The following is a 19053-nucleotide window of genomic DNA, read 5'->3' as shown; positions in this document are numbered from 1 at the left end:
CGCCCTATCCACGATCCACGACGATCATATTTGTGTGAATTGCACTCAGATTTAAATGTTCGCAACACTAATAACAGTTCAGCGTAGCCATATAAGAGGCTACAGTTTCACAACTGTATCTGATGATCCAGGAGCAGGAACATGTTTCCACAGTCCAGTGGAAGAAGATTGGGCATAATATAAGCACAACACTATTTTTAAGAACGCGATCGTTCATCGATGCGACTCTAACTAGAAAACTAATTAAAGCAATCGCGGTGGAAAGTCGTAACGCTAATTCTTAAAACAAAAATAAACCTAATATCCATATACGAAGAGAAAGCTAGTTCAAATATTGTACTATACTAATACAAACTGCAATATTATGAAATTAATGAAACTTTAATATTTTTAAATCTAATTTTAGACGAAGGACAAATTTTAAAGGAATTCCGACACTAAACTGACACCTCACGCCGCGGTTTGTCCCACGAAGTTCGATTCGGCGAGGAGTGGGGGGGCTTTGTTTGTAAGCGGTGCGTGATATATGTAAGTATAGGTTTGTCAGATTCACACAGTCATTCATAGGACAACACCGCGTGTTGCAGGATATGTTCTCAAAACCTACGTTTACAAAAACAAAAGCAATACAAACGTAGACCTATGTTTAGAAATTTGACGTATATATCATCATCTAATTTAATATTTAACACATAAAATTGATTAAGAGATACAAAGCACATAGATGGTAATTTCTATGTAAAATAATATTATTAGTCAAAAAATTATAATTAAATTGTAATAATGAAAGAGAAAAGAAGGAAAAGCGTTAAAAGAAATAAAGAAAAAAGGAAGGGTAAAGGAGACGAAATGAGGAAAAGTTGAGAGAATATACGTGTAGTATCGGGAAAAAGGGCCTAAGAAACATCAGGTTAACCATGGACAATGTTGCGAGAGCCGAGGCGCTGTCGGGTCTATTAATGTGTCCTCGGTCTTTTCAAGTGCATAGTTTCGTTAGAAAAGACCTACCTGACCCTGGCTACGAGCGTCTGCGGAACACGTGCGCGGTGGGCCTAGCAAAAGACGAAAGAGATGCTACAACGGCCAGAAAGTTAGTTGAGAAGCGGAGTGTGAGTGGAGAGGTCACAGAGTGTGAGTGGAGAGGTCACAGAGTGTGAGTCGACGTACGACGATATTGTAGTCGGTCCTGTTGTTATTGAGTATCGCTTATTAAGCTACACTAAACCCTATATATAACCCTTGTCCTTACTCTAAGAATTCATACGTTACTACATACGTATAATGCAAAGATAAAAGAGAAAAGATTATGAAAGGAAAGGCGTGTCACCATAAATAAAATGATCCTCGCAATCAATCAATGATCTGTACTAAATAAACTATCAATTATATTAAAATAAGGCAATATGTTTCGACCGTTCGCGGGAGTCGTAAATTCCAGTTACGATTAGAATAATCGACGCCACGAATAGATCGATCCTCTATTTCGATTAGGATAATAGGGGTGGTTCAGTGAGTATAACACTGCGGTTAACAGGTTATAATATATATATTTCCAACAACTTTGTACAGAAGATATTTACGCTGTTGCGTAAGGTATAAATGAAGTAGACGAATGATTGACGGTTGAGAACCCGGTGAAGAGATGTTGACAGAGATTAATGGAATACAAACGAATCGAGTACAAGAAATTTTCAATTTCGATATGACACGATCTAACAAACGATTAATTAAAGATGTATTAGTTGAGTAAACCTGGTAGTTTATAAAGAGTGAAGAATTACTGCGTGGTGAAAATCAGGCACATCAAACAGAATGATACGTGTAGATTCCACACTTATAATAAATATAATCTAACTGACCAATCAACTGATTGGTTGAGGCAGTTTGGAATATTTTCAATTGAAACCAGCGCAAGAAATTGAAATATTGCTGCAATATTTCTTTAATCAACGAAGTATGACATTTTCAGACCATATATGTATAAAGAATTTTGATCGTTTTACTTTTTGCTTTAAAAAGCTGATATATACATATCGAGTTCTCATTATGATCAGGGTTAGGGGCGTGAAACGAATCCTCATTTGCGCTACACTTGGTTGCTATGCAATGGAGAAGACATTGACTAGTGCAAATACGACTACTACAGAATTTGACAAGTAACCGCGGTAATCAGACACTCGAGAAGCTAATGACAATGATCCTAGGTCCAACAACGAATCCGCGATCAACGGGTTAGTAGGCTTATTCCTTCGTCGAAGTCTAAGTTGGAATTGATACTTAGCGTGGAGATAGCAAGACGTTAGTTAACTAGTCCAAGAGCTCGTACACCAGCGAGAGTGACTTTCCATCACTGTGACACACATCATTGTTTAATTACAGCTGTAAACTTTAATTACAATTTTATGGATTTTCCCGAAGTTCCAGAGGGGAGACTCCGGTGTCCTTTCATCTCCGACATACACATAAACGAACGATTCTTTGGAAAAGCATTAAGTGATATGAGAGAAAAGAAGAGAAAAGAAATGAAAGGGAAAGGAAAAAATAAGAGAGGATATAATGACAGGAAAAAGGAGAGATGGAAGAAAATAAAATGAACATATCCAAACCTATATTATACTAACGTCGATAAGGTTGCACGTGATGTGAAAATGGTAAAGAGAACAGGTAACCTTTAACACGTGGCACACAAAAAAGCATTGTATGTCATGCCAACGGCATGTATGGGATAACGAACCCATCCTATATCTCGTTTGTGGTCTAGCAACATGTATATTTATATCCAAATATAAAAGAAAATCTTCTTACATCTAACATTACTAACTTCGGTGGTTAAAGTGAATATAAATTTCTAAACACATCGCTCTAGAACATTTAACATAGACCTGGCATTTGTTTTTGATTTTTTGCGCAGTCGATATTTCAGAAGATTGGGTACGAAGAGCTATAAAGAATTGTATATATTCTAAATCTCAAATATCCAACAGTGCTATATCAGATCGTTATTTATAGAATTGATACGATAAAAAATATTAAAATATATTTTGTGTACATGGAAAAGTATACGCAACTTACGTTCAATTTTCCCGCTACTTCTCACTAGAGTCTACAGTATCTTTATCTGCTAATAGGACTGAAGTGCATAATACAACGCTAGATGGCGAAGCAAACTTATCTGTAGCTTGAAAATATCAATATTTTCGAGACAATTCTGCAATCGTAACCTGAGTTGCATGTAAAACAAACTGACGACAAGATATTTGTTTGTTTATCAAAACTCATTTTTATAATACATCATTAAATATTTGATGAGCATTTATAAGTAACAAACGAAAAATTTCTCATAATAAAAACAATATTGTTGTTGTACCGGAAATGACAGAGATTAGGAGGGAAAACAATATATTTTTGGCGAAAGTTCACAATTTTATCAATTCCTGTACAAATAGTTAAAGTTGTTATGGAAAATATGATCAGAAATTTATTATAAGGTTGCACAGCAGAACGAAATGATTCATTACCATAGAACAATTAAATCAGTGAATAATGATAAATCGTATTCTCGAAATGATTCCGCGAAAAATGAAACCGCCATTTTAAAGCGTTCAAACACCCGTGGCGGCATTAAGTTTCGACGTGTCATCAGTAAATATATAATCTAGGCTAAAATAAAAGAACTTAAACGCATAGAACGTTTAAAAAAAAAATTCAATTTATTTTGATGATGTTTCTGAAACAAATTTATATGGAATTTTATCGAGAAATTCGTCTTTCAACAAACCTGCCAGATAGGGTATAGTCGCCTTCAAAAGTATTTACGTCATAGCTGCCATAAACTCTAGGTACATGTGTTAGATGATAAAATCGAGCAAGGCGCTTCCTAAGAAATATTTTCCTCGTAAAAAACTGATACGATTTTGTAAATACAACGTCCTTCTAGGATCAACGGTTTTAAAGTTATGAATTTTCCAAGATCATTTATTCCATGCATCCTTTCGAACGTATTGGTAGTTACTGTACCACTAAAGCGAGGAAGAAACCGAGTGGTCGCTTCGACAGTCGCGGCCTATTAAAATATCGCACTGATTGGATGCAATTACACGTGAATGTATCAATTTTTAGAGATGATAAATACACATTTGTTATATAAACTTATTATATATGTAATATAGTACAGATCACTTCATATCGTTAAATATATCAATATATAAAATTTCTTGTTTCGTAAACAAAATGTTAGTATTGTTATAGATAAAGATAATGAAGTTCACGATATAGATGATACGAAATATGCAAAAAAAAAAAAATAAATTTCCATTTACAACAGCCATTGTTCATATTTAGTTTAGCTTAATGAAACTGGAATCGCAACTGATATTCATTGAACTACTAGTTTTTATGACATATCGGTAGAATATATACTGATTGTCATATGATGCGACTATATGCCTGACGCTATGAATCTCGAAGTGGTCGCTTTGTACAGTCCATTTCGATAAAACAGTCCCAGCGATTGAGAAAAATCATATTTCGGTCTATTAAATTATATACATTATTAGCCATTGGGCGTTATAAGAAATTATGAAGAGAAAAAAATTGACCCAGTTTGATATACATAATATCTTCCCAAAATGTCAGGTAGCACTGTTATAGGTTATTGAGAATATATTTTCTGGAAGTGAAATAGTACTAGGTATACGAGTCGACTGTACTGTAGACGCCACCGGCAGCCACGAGCGGTCGCTTGAAGTACAGTTACAACCAAAATGTTTTTACAAACGTATTGGCGGAATGTCAAAATAGGATCATTCGATCGCAAAATTACGAGTGGGGCGTCATGAGAAACTTGTAGCTCGCAAAAAACTAACACGATTTGGTGTATATAGTATTCGTTTTTAACGTATCCCTGCCGAGATATCTGTTTTTGAAGCTTTGCAAAGGTAACGAATTTTCGACTCACTGTATAGGGTGACTGTACCAACGGACGCTACGGGAGTCCGCAGCCGGCATAGGTTCAGTTGGCAGCAGTACGCACAGCGAGAAGGTTTACCATGGCTGATATTTCGAACGAAGAGCTTCGTAAAGAAATCACCGGTAAGTGGCAATATCCTTTGATTTACCATACTCTGATCTACAAATATGATAAAACTAAGTTAGTAATCATTCGTGGTGCAAGTTATTGGTACGTTTGCGACTAGGAATATGTAGAAAATCGGGCTCTTTGCTCTTGCGACGTGACGACTTTAGCGCGCACGATGTGACGAAGTGGCGTGCCCCACGCCGGCCATTACAACCACGATTCATCGTATTTCCACTTACGTACAGCTTTATTAGAATATTGCATCTCCGAACCGTTTCGTGTAATCTACTATTAAGATTTTTATAAAATTTTTCGATGTCTTGGGAAAATTTGGATTCTTCCTTGGTTTTCTAGAAAATGATAGCTTTCCCTATTCTATCCTATAGTATACTGTATGACGCGTCTGACTGTGGTGGCGCGCGCCTGAAGCCATCGCATGCTTCATATCTCGCTCTTTCTCTTGTCTCAACGTCTTTTGCACCGTGAAAAGCGATCTCAGCATGGACCGTGCCCTCATTTTCTAGAATATTTCAACGGATCCTGCTTTTATTTTTTATTTTACCAGGCCAAATATAGCCACGTTCCTCGAATTTTACTCGCTTGTTATAGTTGCTGTTACAACGTATTTCGTTGTCATATTTACTCGATAGCTTTTACCTTTTCCCGCCGCCTCAAAATGGACACAATGTCCATCGATATTTGTTAATGTCTTCTTTTTTTATTTTGAATCTCTTTTACTTTAGCTGTTTATCGCCTTAAATTTTTGCTAATAAATTTCCGCCGGAATTGTGAATCACGCCACCGATACGCTCGAACCTTTTAGCTATTTTCCATTATTCCAAGGTCCAATGTATTCTACGATCGATCAGCCGATGTAAAGAAAGCAGTTTTAGAAATACAACCGATTTATTACATTTTCGTGATAAAGTTAACTTTCAGAAATTTTTTTCTCTATGATATAGAGAATCAGCAACCGGCACAATGAATGGTTGCCATTTTCGTTCAATATTTACTAGCTCTCTGACGCGGGAAACTACAATACGTTACCCAAACTTTCATGAAATATGCCACATTAAAAATTTTTAGGTTATTTAAATAATTTAATAGTATTACGATAATTGATCTTTTATTAATAAAATTATTGTTTGTTATATTTCATAAAATTTCATATACTTAACTGTTCATGAATAATGTACAGAATATAAAAAGTAGATTGAAAGTAAAGTCTGCATAAATAAATTTGCCTATCTTTTATCAAATTTTGAATATTTGAGTTATCGAAACAATTTTCTACATACAATGCAATGTTTGCATTTTTATGTTTAGCTATCCTTAAGGATGCGGATCTTACCACCATGTCTGCTAAAAAAGTTAGGCTACAGATTGAAGGAAAACTTGACATAGACCTCACTGAAAGGTAAGAATTCATTTAAAATGTATCGTCAATATTTAGCATAAATATGTCTATTATAGTCGCATTTATAACAAAGGAATCAAATTTTCAAAGATATTTATTAAAATTCATAAATATATACATATATTGTTTGGATACCACAGGCACTCTTGCAATTAAAATAATTCAAGTGTGAGTTTATGTGTATCCTAAATGAAAAGAAGGATCTCTGTGTGAAACTGTTTTCTTAAGTTTTTACCTCGTTCCTCCTTCAACATTTTCTTTGAAACTAAATATATTTTTATTAGCAAGTTTTATTTTATGTTTAATGTGGATTGTGTAACAACTTTATGTATAGGAAAAAGGAAGTAGATACTTTAGTTATGGAGTGTTTGCAAGAAAAACAAGATGGAGCAAAGAAAAAGAAGAAGACTGCTAGTGAAGAGTCCGAAGATGGAGAGGAGGAAGAAGAAGAAGGTTCAGAGGAAGAGGAGGAGGAAGAGGAGAAGAAACCAGCCAAAAGAAGTCCTGCAAAGAAAGCAATGAATAAGCGTAAAAAAGGATCTTCTGATGATGAAGAGAGTGCAAGCGATGATGATGCCAGCGATGAGGAATATAATCCAAAAAAACCAAAAGCTACCCCTAAAAAAAGTAGGTAGATCACAAAAAATTTTGCATATGTACATGTTCATTGTTCTATAGTTATAACTTGGTATATTTTTGTTAGATAAACCTGGCAAGAAAGGAAAGAAGAAGGGTAGTGATAGTGATAGTGATGAAGATTGGGGTAAGGTTAAGAAAGCCCAAGGTGGAGGAGCGAAGAAAGGTGGTGGTGGTGGTAAAGGGGTTGGAGGTAAGGGTGGTTATACTCGTGCTATCACACTATCGCCTGAGCTTTCTGCAGTTGTTGGTGCTGAACAAATGGCTCGACACGAAGTCGTAAAGAAGATCTGGAGTATTATCAAAGAAAGAAATCTTTATGTAAGTGTTACTTCTTGTATGGTCTTTTTTTATGACATACTTTGTTTCCAATATTCTAATACATTTTCTTATTTTATAGGATCCTAAGAATAAGCAATACGCAATTTGCGATGACGAATTATTGAAAGTAATTGGAGTAAAACGTTTTAGAACTTTTGGTATGATGAAGTACCTCAAAAATCACTTTGTAGATTAAATCATCCTTGAACCACGAAATCTGACAGGTTATAAACATTGTATAACGTATTCCAGGATGCAAAGTGCATCTCTCCATCTTTCTCACACGATACATACATAAATATACATACATACAAACACACACATATTTCTTGCGACTTAAGACTTTAGCCATGTTTACATCATTCCGATGAATTCTGTTGTCCATGGTAGCTGCTTTGTCTTATTGAATGTTCGCAATGTAGCATCCTTATTTATGGGCATTATTAAAGATGTGGCTCGTTAACATTGTTAAAAGCTGCCCAAAATGTGTATGCAAATGATGACCCACAGGTAGGAATCCAAGTAGATTTGATCAATGACAAAAGAGTATAAAAAGAAAGGGTCAGTACCATGGACGTGCGGATGATTTCGAAATGTGGAAAACATTAAAATGGCCGATAGTCAATAAGCTGGTTTTAAGTCAATGTATTCAGAGTTAATGTTCTATCGTTTACATGGTGGTTCTTGTAAACAGTCCCTTTCATCGAGTATGAAAATACGGTGTGCCGTTGTGGCAGTAAAAATGAAGTGGCGAGAACTACTATAGATTCTTTTAACAATAAATTCTTTTTTATTTTATTACGTGACAGTCAATATCTGAAGAAAATTAAATACAAGGGATTACTATAGCAATTATTGCGTTTATATTTATTTGGATTTTCTTTTAATCGAAAATTTCCGCCCGAGTATCACACAATATTTTCATCTTTTTATTTTTAACGTTGATTACTTTTCTGCAATGGATGTAACAGAGAGATAAACAGTTTTGTCAACAAAGAGAGAGAGAGAGAGGAGTAATGATATGTGGTAAGGCAAAAAAAAAGTGTGGAAAAAATTAAGAGAAAGATAATACGAAAAATCAACATCCTGTATACATCTTCTGTATAATTGTTATATTATACACTAAAATTATTACTAAGCGAAATTTAATTGTATTATCATGTAATTAATAATTATTGTCGTAATATAGGTTTCTTTGTGTAAAGAATTGACCTAACTCTTAAGATTTAATGGTAAAATAATGTATTCAGTGAAGGTACAATGCATGCATATTAAAAGTCACAGTATGTGCAGCATTATGCAATGTTGAATTGTAGGAATAAGATAGGTTGATGAAGCGAGGTATAGAATTAATCCCCTAGTGTGGATATTTACACCTCGTTGTATGGAAAAATTTGTGTATTTTGAATATAAATTAATGAATGCTGGCCTAAATTAATGGAAGCCACAATGAAATCATTGCAAACAATTGATAATGAAAACACTACAGTGAAGATAAAGATGAACGTGTACACAGAATAACAAGTTATAATATCAGTTTGTTTTTTAAATGAAGAAAAGTACAGGTTATGCCCTGATATTTCGTGAATGTATTTGAAAACATCATTAAAAGATATTGCTTTCATTTTTTTTTAGAGTGCCCTTTGTAGCTTCATTCTATCGTAGATGTCCTCGAACAATCCTATCCAATTCGTCCTTTAAACTAATGTAAAATTGAATACATATCTATAAATGTTCGAGTTCGTCTTCTAAGAAAGATAGTACATGTTGATTATCATCGCGCCTCCCCCGCAAGCCAAAGATATAAGTTAAGAGTTTCTTTGTGTTCATATAATTATCTCTCCTCGTTTGAACTTCTTTATTTCGGGGCGGAGCTGCTTGTACGTAAATACCGTATCGGAAGTTGGATTTATATGTTTGCGTACTGCGTGTTGTGCATCGGCTTATAGTTGCCTAGAAAGAAGAGAATGAAATCTTCCTCTCTCCTTTATACTGTTTATTAACAGTACTTACTAAGTGCAATGCTCTGTTTCTTAGTTCCCAAAGATTCGAAGAATAATTTTTGTCAATGGAAGGTGGAAGTATATGCAAATCTGTTTGAACCATTTGATGTTGACAAGTTTTTAATTGAGGTCCTTCTTCCGACAACCTTGTTAATTAATATTTATGTTTTAATAATTTCAATGTGTTTCTTTTTAAATATTTTAAATACTAACACTTCTTGTGTTTGTAGAGCTCGAACATCATCGTGTACTTGAAACAAATACACATATTCAACGTGATTGCGTATGTAATCAAGAGCCTCATAAATGTACCTGTGAAAACTTATTATTTATCCATTTATTTATTTCGATACACTTATGTTTCTATACTTTGATGAAGATACCTATCAGGATCTTGTCCGAATTGTTGGGCTGCTAAAATCGAGCAAAATACGTAATATTTTCCTCTCCATTTAACAATACCGTTATTCGGATTTCCCGGGATCAATGCTCCGTGTTCACTAACGAACTTCCACGCGCAAAATCCTAGAAACTGATGATGAATTTATTAACCTAGGAAATGTTGTTTTCTACAATCTGTCATTTAGCATATCTAGTTTACATAGTATATCATACGCATAATTTTACCTCTAAATTTATATTTTCAAAATCCTTAGTTTCATTAGGATGATAAATAGTGCACTCGCCGCATTCCCCTGAAAAAGTAATTTATAATTTAATTTGTAGCTTTCTATGTCTAACCAATGTTACAATGTTAATTTGCAATTCATCTTATTACTTATTGGTTCACCCATTGATTGCTCTAGTCTTTCAGCATCTGTGAGGACTTCTTCGTTAGACAGCATATCGGTCAATAGCGGCTCGTTGTATGCATTCACGGTCTATTGAATGTTTGGTTCGTTGCAGCTCATATACATATATAATTATATATATAAAACAATTACCTTTGCACTCAGAGTTTGAAGTTCCCAGAAAAAGTTATTTATGCCACTTAATATAATCACCTCATCTTGAAGTCCCATCCATATATCTGCTAAGTCGATAAATTGTGGCTGAAAAATTCAGGGATAAGAAGTAATGTTTCTAAAATGAAAAATCATGCAAAAGACGTATAGTATGATATAATTTCTTACATATACTTGAACAGTAGGAATAGCAGTCCTATATCTCACGGTATCGTGAAGCTTAAACAGACGTCCTTGAAGACGTTCCATATAATTTTGTATCTCTTTTTCGCTTCGCTCTACATCGCTTAACAGTTTCCTATAACAAACAGGTTAGCTTTCGAAATGATCAGATTAATATTAACAAATGTTGAACGACACACCTGACGTAAATTTCTTGTTGCCGACATGCAGTTAACATTTCGGCTGCCCAGTTTACATTCTCAATTGTATAAACGCCAAGTGGTATTAATTTTCTAATGAGACATATTTTTTCGATGGCTGCAGTAAATTTATATATTTTTGTCATTAGACGTTCCAAAAATTCCATGATACAGTCGCGCGTTTTTTTAGTAGCTTTTTGCAAAATAGCTGGCACTAAACAGATATTTTACATTAATGATCTGTTTCTCCATAATGTAACAATCTTTCTATTAGTCGCCAAGGACTCACAATCGTCGATGCCTTCGCCTCCGCGTTGGTTATCTCTATTAAATAAACGTATTCCTGCAACTATGCACATTAATTCCATTAGCTGTTCTTCCTTCTCACGTTTAGACATCTTTACATATTGTTCTAATTCCGAAGGTTGAAAAACGCTTTGCAGTGCCACCGATACTTCCCTAAGAAAGTAAACTTTTTACCTCCAATTAATAATAACCAGTATCACGAGAACGTGTTTTAATATTCTTACTTGAGCACAGAAGATACAGTAGGATTTCCCAGACCACTTAAGAAAGTAATAACCACCAACATCTTATGGTACAACTTTTCTGACTCCTGTTTATTCGCAAGTTTCTCTGTCTGACAAATTTCCGCCACTAATGGTCCAGTTTTTTGATGTAATCGCAACCTATGGCGCTTAACAGTCTCGTCTATACAAATTAAACATACATATTTCACTGTCCTATATTGATCATTTGGCATTCTCAAAGTTTATTTTCACCTCTATCGTGATAGTGCTTCGCAAAATATAATTGACTTTTTAATATCGTTAAACTTGGTCTTTCTTGATCGCATATTTTTTCAACTATCGCTTGAATAATTTTTTCATTATTTTCTTCGTCGTCTACCTTAATTTCATATATAGGATTTAATTGAAACAAAGTGAGCTGTAAACATGTAGGAAAAAAGCCATGTCTTGTGTCAAATTAATAATTATTTAGGTTAACTTAATATTGAAATTTCTCGCATAAAAGATACATACCAAAAAGGAAATAAAATCTTCAGTCACGTCTACCTCGCGTTCTTGACACGCGATCATTATACTACTTATTAATTCCCTTCGCAAATTTTCCATGATTAAAATCTAAATACAACTGATCTTATGAATTAATATTTTAAGTTGTCGTCGACCGACTGTATTGGTTTGCTTTCTAAAGTTTGATCGATATCCCAAACACGACCTTTTACATTCAAAGCTTAGTGCACGATTATTATTTTATCTATAAAAAGAAATGTCTTTCTTTTCTTAGAAATTTCATATCGAAGAACTGAATTTTTTTTTCAGCTTTTCCACCTTAATCATTGAACTGAAGATAAAACGACTTTTATTATATTTTTGTGATTTATAATAGTTTATTAGTTCTTGCGTATTTCTGCCGTTAATTGATTAGCAATTCATATTTGCAGAGGTCAACAGAAAGAACTCGTGAATAATAATTATTAAAGCGGAAAAGGAGAGAAAAATACAATGAAAAACATACTGAAAGTAATACACGATTTAAATGCGGCTGTAATCGGCGCGCTTCGAGTTCGATAAAGTTCGTAGACGTTCGTAAACTTCGATGGCTCGATAAACGGACGAGGTGGGGGCCGAAGCTCCGTCAGAGGTGTCGCAACAGTCCAAACCGACGGAGCAGTCGGGTTGGGTGGCCAGTACGGTGTGGTGTGTGCGTCACGAAAGCAGATAGAGCACGGAACGCAAAAACGTGATTACCGGTTGTCATGACGTTCGCGTAAGCATTGTGCATTGTGATTCGCTGCCCAAGAAACATGTTGAGTGATATCTGGTGCTTGAATTCGCTATGTACCGTCAGTGGTGCGACGGTGCAGTGCAAATTAGTGCTGGTTTTGGTACTACTCGCGATTCTACCTGATGTATACACCGAGAGCCATGGTAAGTCGTTGAAATTCTCTCACCTTTGTAAAAAAAAAAAAAACAAAAACAAAACAGACAGTCAGTCGGAGTAACCGTCGTGTGTCTTGTAGTTTTCAATGGCGCGATTATTCCAACCTCCCTCTAGCTTTGTTTGTTTGGATTACTTTACGTCTTTGAGAGCTAAAAAGTTATCACGTTCTTGCCTGCAGCTATTCACTAAATCTTGTAAACATTTGTATCTGAATTGTAATTAAGCATGCAAATCGTACATGATATGTGTTTGTAATATTTTTATGTGACAGTCGCGTACCGTTTACTTCGATTGATTGTCATATATGCACGTTTATGCCTATACATAGACATACCTATATGTATCGAATTTACACCGCTTCGATATACACGTTTCATTGTGGATCAGACAAATGCTTCTTCTAGTTCGTATCGTTGAGACAAAAGCTATCGAAGTAAAATACGAAAGGTAGGTCGAGAATTGTTTCGATCGTCGAATGTTTGATTTAGTCGAAGTTGACGTTTATTTTTTAAATAAAGTTGATGGAGAGGCTTGTGTATATTTAACGTATGCGCATATTGTAAAGCGCGCAGGGTGGTAGCTTTCGAGTGGCCAAACAATGCAAACCTTACTAATGTGAATATAGTGTATTTTAACGCATACATTAATGCGAACGCGTATCCTTATTATTCGATATTCCCCCGATAAAATGCAACCAACTTAACGTATTATCGTATTATATATTATAATAATTGACATTAGCAACAAAGAAACGTACAAAGTTATAACGGCCAAAAAAACAGGCGAAGAAAATCTTCGTTGTGTTTTGGAAGAAGGATGAGCTGGGTGACGTTAGACGGATCGATGAAGATTTACGAGCAAACCATACACCTAAACAGTTAATACTCGCGATCGTACCGACAATTTATAGGATATTCGGTTTAATTATTTATCAGGATAAGATGCATATAATAATATATAATATATACATACCTCTGGAATAATAACATACCTCTCTATAACACAATATGAGACGTCTAATTTTCTTCTTCGATTCGCTATCTAGCATGGGTTGAAATATTATAAATATTAATATTCGTATCAGTCTAACGTTAGATTCCAGATTTGAAATCTAAGGAATCAATATTTGAGACTTTGAAATCTCGAAATTTGGACTGGAAGATTTGGTCATTGTTATCGATAGTTAACGAACATAAGTGGATTAAATCTTTCAATTACAACCGACCGATTTGAGGAAGCATTTATATTAGGATAAAAAACAAACGCTATGAAATGCACCGTCGCGTCGAGGCCATATATAAGAGAGTAAACGGTTGACTCGTTGCAAAAGGTTGTTTCTGCGAGTTACAGGCTCGTTGCTTCCGTGAAACAATGTATGCTAACGAATCCATCGAGCCCTCTCGAAAAACCTTGTCCTGGTTTTCCTAGCAAAACAATATTTTTCGCGTTACGTTTCCTAAACACAAACGGTACAGAAAACAGGCTGCGGATAGGCGAAGAAAGCAGTAGCACTAACAACGGTTTAATTATTCGTGGCGGCGCACGATCTTGCGTCGTGTGTTCGTTATTTTCTCGTCCTTCTCGGAACGCTCACTAGTCCGTGAAGGTACTCGTAGAAAATCCTTGAAAGTGTGCCTATAGTCGGTCGGCTCATCAGTCGCTGTAGGTTTTCCACGGTAATCCTGTCCATTCGTGAAACGTTTATCGATCTATAGCCTGTTGTTTTCATTCTTTTACATTCATACCGTATGTTTTATAAAAAAGTTTTTCGAAATTTCATTAAACACTGTAATCGTGTAAAACACGACTGTCATAATTGTATTGGTGAAAATTGAAAGCAATCTAAAAGTGTACATGTATACTATTATTACAGAACGTTTACAGCATCAAACGAGATTAACGAAGATTGAACGTACATATTACTTTGTTTATGCGTCGTGAAACGTTAAACAATACACATCCCTCTTTTACGTAGTTACGTTCATAATTGCTCTTTAACGTAGGCTAATTAACCGAGTACCATCAATAAGTATAGCATTACGAGGCTTGTTTATCGAATGTTGGAATAGAATAACTGCTGCATAGTAGAACATCGATGCAAATGATAACCATGGAACATTGACTCGAATGAAAAGTCAATAAAGACAGAGAAAGTTCGTAGGCAGTGGACGGATGTCTGGGACGTCCGGTGTGTTCGTATGATTCATTGGGCGAGACGAGCTTCAGCTACACTCAAAGTCAACCCGATCGTTTGCCTCTAATCGATGATTAATCCATCCTCCTTCAAGGCGTCGACATGGTCGAGTGGTTCTTCGAGTTGACGAGGTGTGTACGTGTATACCATCTCGTACTTTTTGGCTTGCGTTGCCCACATTATCTGCAAGAAGTTCGAATCACCGTGATTTTCGTTTCTCCTAACGCGAAAATATTTTTCAGCGTCGGTTTCGAAAATAGGAACTTGCAGTATAAACTCTCTCTTTCTGTTACACTGTCGTTTAAAACGTATCCGCACACTGCTTCTCTTTGACAAGTTTATGGAAAAATGATAGAATACTATAGCGCGATGGAATTGATTTTTATCGTAATTTCTAGTATTAAATGGTATTTCGTTACGTAAAAACTCCTTACCTGTAGATTGCTCGATTTTTCAAACTACAAATTAGACGAAGAAGATTCTTTTTCTATAACAAGCGATCATTCAATTGGAAATTTACAGGAAATTTCGTTATACACCTTTTTAGCAAAAGGATTAGTTTGCATTTGATTTGAAAATTTGGAAAAATCCACTACTATTAAAAACTAATAGAAACCTATCAAATCTACTCACGAATGGTAGTCGAAATAATTATGCGTCTCTGCGTTAATGTTCAGATTTCAGAGATTAGCGATGCGTGACAAATAATAGAAAGAACGTCTCATCGTCTGTTTCTCAATCGTTCCACTTTCCAATCGAAGTGATTCAAACGAGTTTGAGAAACTCATTGAATCGTATTTGCGAATCCGTGATCTTCTACCGATTAATCTCTCCTTTCCATTCGATTTTAGATCGCGTTTAATCAGTAGTCGCTTGTCTTTGCTCTCGTCTTTGTTCATTCTCAGAGAACTCGCTGCGATTCAAAAACGCGAGAGTCAGGGGTTAAGTAGAACGAACGATTACCATGACCACAACGTTACGATCGAGTCAAACGAGAATGATTCATGAATAGAATCATTCTATATTTACTTGGAACGAATTAACGCAATTTCCATGATCGTCAAACGACACAGTATATGCATACGGATTATATCGGTGCGGCGCGACGTTCATTTAAGTGGTTGATCATAAATATAAGCGGCGTCTAACGGGGAAGGTCGATTCACCGCGACTTCCGCTTATCGGTGACTCCGCTTACTCTCCAACCAGTCGATTTATGGGCTCTCTCGTACTCTCGGCACTCACGACGTATACTACTGTTCATAAATATGTAGAAAGTTTGGTCGATTTCGATTAACGATATATGAATATTACTAAAACATATGGTAATTATGCCGTTTAATCATTTTTCCCAATTTTCATTATTTGACTCGAGTCTTTTCTTTAAAAGCTCTACTTTATTATTTAAACAAGAAATCAATCGAGGGAATACGAGAGACTAATATACCTCTGATTATTTTTATTATTAAGAAAGCAGCAGATTCTAAAATTGTCTTCTTAAATGACAAAGATGGTTCGGTCTAACGCTCGCAGATTCCGTTTGTAACTTTTTTCTTTTTACATTCTACGACGACTCCGATAGAGTAAAAATCGTTCTGCGATTTTCTTACATTCTGTCAAAAAGTAAGTGTCTATATACTTTTGAACAGCACTGTAGAATTCTGAAATCGTTTTTCGTATGCCGATCGTGCGTTTCCTGTTCCCGGCGACCGATATTAGGATCCATACCGGTTTACACGTACCAGAGTTAATCAACGCCGATGATTAACTCTGATATGCGAAAAAAGCAATGTCGTCTAACTGTAAACCACGAACACGAGTTTCTCCGTTATATCGAGAAACATTCGCGCACGTGTTCTCTGGGCGGAAAGAAGGAAAAGACTCGCAATTGCGCAGTTCCAGTGTCGTTGTTCTCTTGCCTTTGTTAACAGACACGTATCTGCCAATTTGCAAGAAGACTGTAATTAAGAATGAGTTTACGGTTGGAACAGTTGGTGATTAGGAAGTCTTATCTCTGCCGGGTCAGCGTTCATTCAAGATCGCCATAGCTTTTACATTCCGTTTGAAAGAAGAACACCCGAGATATCGAAATTAAAACTGTGGATTAATTCCCATAACCAATAATTTGTGAAATTTCTTTGTAAAATTCATTTGTTTTATTTTCAATTTTATAATTCTGTCATTTATATACAAAGACTTTGATCGAGATTTTATTAGTGTTAATAACTTCTGTTTTGTAAAATATTACTAGAAATATTAATTTACATATGCAAGACAGGCTATGAAATTAGCTGAACGTAATTAACCTGTAGTGTTTACCTGATAGGTATTGTCATTTGGCTTTGAATGTTTGCAGTGGATAAATAATTTGTTTACTCGTTTCCACGAAATCGGAGAGAATACAGTATTGAAAGCACGTTGGTAATCGATGTGTATCAACGAATGCGAAAACCGTGAATAAATAGGAGAACAATACCGAATTCTTGCTTCTACGCGCAGTAATAATTAATCATGCGTTCTCGCCGGGCAAAATGAGTATATTGGACCATGTCGATGATTCACTTTGTGTAAAAACATATTACCTGGATTTAACGACACGGCACTCGACATTGCAAATTAGTGATATGTATGTTGCTCAATTCGGGATTACTTGTCGTGAATTCTGCGAAAATGTTCGTCCATTCTCTCTACTGAAAATAATTGAATCGAATCGAGCCCCGATAATCTGATCCTGTTCTCTTCGTTTATTTGAAAATCCAACGATCTCGTCGCGTGGATCGAAACGAGACGATGTTAAAGAGTCGCGTGGAGCGTCCAACAGCGATCGAAAATCGTTAGAATGAAATACCCACGATCCATTGGACAGGGGTGATCGACGATTTTCATTTGCACGAGTCTTGATTAAACGTTCCCCGGAGCGTCTGTGACGGGGCAACAATGCGGCTGCGAGAAAGGCAATGGAACCTCGCCGCGCCACTTTACATTCTTCTTCATTGTCTAGCCGTTAAAACGAGCCGCGCCGCGCCGCGTCGAGATCACCGTCGGGCAAGGAAAAAACTGTCGCGGCGTCCGTGACGAGGGTGCGACACCCCTTCACCCTATCCGGAGCCCGAAGGAGAAACGCGTCTCCACAGAAACCACACGCTTTGGATGTTCCATTTTTTGACATATATTGCCACAAGTATTAGAATATCTCTTTGTTACCTACTTCAAACATACGCAAACCAAACAGATCAACTCCATCAGATTTCATCGTTTGATTCTAAAGAATCGAACGATGATAGTAATAATTATTAGTATAATATAGGGGCTATCCCGGGGTTTGATAGAGAAATGTGTTCTATGGATATGAATATATGTATATTCTAAGCAAAAGATATTGTATCAATATCGGTCATATAGTTTTATTTCAAAAAATTTGTAACAAAAATACGAAGAGAACGAGGTAGCAAGCTTGCAGTTACTATGTTATGGGACGAAAATAGGCTTAAAATTAACATAATCGTAGCTGTGTTAAAAAATATTCCTCGCTCCTATCTATACGAAAATGACTTCATCATCTAACTATCGCCACGAAGCTCATACTGATTTTACTTCGCTTTACTGAATTAGTCAATCTTTACGTCGACTCGACACATGTATCGATGTTTTGTGTTTGATATGTTTTTCTTGTTGAACTTATCGACATAAAATCCAATGACGCGTTCTAATACTTATGGTCGACAGTCTATGTCGCAAATGGAGATTCTATACCTTTTCGATCGAGTCACTGCTGGACATTGCGGCTGAAAGCTTAAAACTTCGTCGGACAAGGCTTTTAGATAACGTTGGAAAGTTTTACTTCGTGTCCTGTGCTCCGCAACTCTTCTGCTCCTTTTTTAAGGAAATCCGGTCCGAGAATCGATGTTCCGTAGCGGCGGAAATCCGATTAATTAATCCCGGCCGAAATCGTCTTAGATTTTTTTACAAAGTTCAATGCCTCTCGAAGGGATTCAGTTCTGTCAAAGATCGCAAACTTTAGTCACAGTTTTTAGTCACAGCGTATTTATTTGTTCTGCTTGGATCGATGGTCCGGTCGTGCTTTCACGAGCAAACTTATTCTATAACTGT

General features: G+C 35.9%; 3 protein-coding genes and 1 long non-coding RNA gene across 4 annotated transcripts in view; 2 read left to right on the top strand and 2 right to left on the bottom strand.

The window, feature by feature from the left end:
• Nucleotides 1-3435: 3435 nt before the first annotated feature.
• Nucleotides 3436-4791, bottom strand: LOC117230585. Its single transcript, XR_004492805.1, has 2 exons — nt 3779-4791; nt 3436-3655 (listed from the first exon to the last, which is right to left on the bottom strand). It is a non-coding gene; the product is annotated as an uncharacterized LOC117230585 (long non-coding RNA).
• A 155-nt stretch (nt 4792-4946) lies between these two features.
• Nucleotides 4947-9079, top strand: LOC117230583 (upstream activation factor subunit spp27). The gene is made up of 5 exons (XM_033488175.1): nt 4947-5091; nt 6404-6494; nt 6829-7121; nt 7198-7451; nt 7531-9079. The coding sequence occupies exons 1-5, from the start codon at nt 5049-5051 to the stop codon at nt 7645-7647; spliced, it is 798 nt and encodes a 265-aa protein (XP_033344066.1). The 5' UTR covers nt 4947-5048; the 3' UTR covers nt 7648-9079.
• Nucleotides 9080-9091: 12 nt separating this feature from the next.
• On the bottom strand, nt 9092-12091 carry LOC117230584 (cilia- and flagella-associated protein 206-like). Its single transcript, XM_033488176.1, has 13 exons — nt 11825-12091; nt 11564-11729; nt 11312-11492; nt 11071-11240; nt 10782-10995; nt 10588-10717; nt 10399-10506; nt 10233-10335; nt 10082-10149; nt 9838-9986; nt 9668-9766; nt 9465-9600; nt 9092-9404 (listed from the first exon to the last, which is right to left on the bottom strand). Exons 1-13 carry the CDS (start codon nt 11915-11917, stop codon nt 9177-9179), a joined length of 1845 nt encoding a protein of 614 aa, XP_033344067.1. The 5' UTR covers nt 11918-12091; the 3' UTR covers nt 9092-9176.
• A 337-nt stretch (nt 12092-12428) lies between these two features.
• Nucleotides 12429-19053, top strand: part of LOC117230895 — a 70030-nt gene continuing 63405 nt past the window's right edge. Inside the window, exon 1 of the mRNA XM_033488802.1 lies at nt 12429-12736. Coding sequence (XP_033344693.1) covers nt 12613-12736 — 124 coding nt within the window. The 5' untranslated portion in view covers nt 12429-12612. The remainder of the gene's footprint in view (nt 12737-19053) is intronic.

Source organism: Bombus vosnesenskii, unplaced genomic scaffold (genome assembly GCF_011952255.1).
Source record: "Bombus vosnesenskii isolate JDL3184/JDL3185 unplaced genomic scaffold, Bvos_JDL3184-5_v1.1 scf7180000013267, whole genome shotgun sequence".
NCBI lineage: Eukaryota > Metazoa > Arthropoda > Insecta > Hymenoptera > Apidae > Bombus > Bombus vosnesenskii.
This window is presented reverse-complemented; position numbering and strand designations above follow the sequence as displayed.

What these genes read in the sequence shown, in the direction of transcription:
- LOC117230584 (XM_033488176.1), bottom strand. Translation starts at nt 11,917, where the DNA reads ATGGAAAATTTGCGAAGGGAATTAATAAGTAGTATAATGATCGCGTGT. An exon ending in GAAGCACTATCACGATAGAG is followed by an intron (nt 11,493 to 11,563) that starts GTGAAAATAAAC and finishes TAATTTGTATAG; the next exon opens with ACGAGACTGTTAAGCGCCAT. An exon ending in TTGAAAATATAAATTTAGAG is followed by an intron (nt 9,987 to 10,081) that starts GTAAAATTATGC and finishes ATTCATCATCAG; the next exon opens with TTTCTAGGATTTTGCGCGTG.
- LOC117230583 (XM_033488175.1), top strand. Translation starts at nt 5,049, where the DNA reads ATGGCTGATATTTCGAACGAAGAGCTTCGTAAAGAAATCACCG. An exon ending in GCTTCGTAAAGAAATCACCG is followed by an intron (nt 5,092 to 6,403) that starts GTAAGTGGCAAT and finishes TTTTATGTTTAG; the next exon opens with CTATCCTTAAGGATGCGGAT. An exon ending in TCAAAGAAAGAAATCTTTAT is followed by an intron (nt 7,452 to 7,530) that starts GTAAGTGTTACT and finishes CTTATTTTATAG; the next exon opens with GATCCTAAGAATAAGCAATA.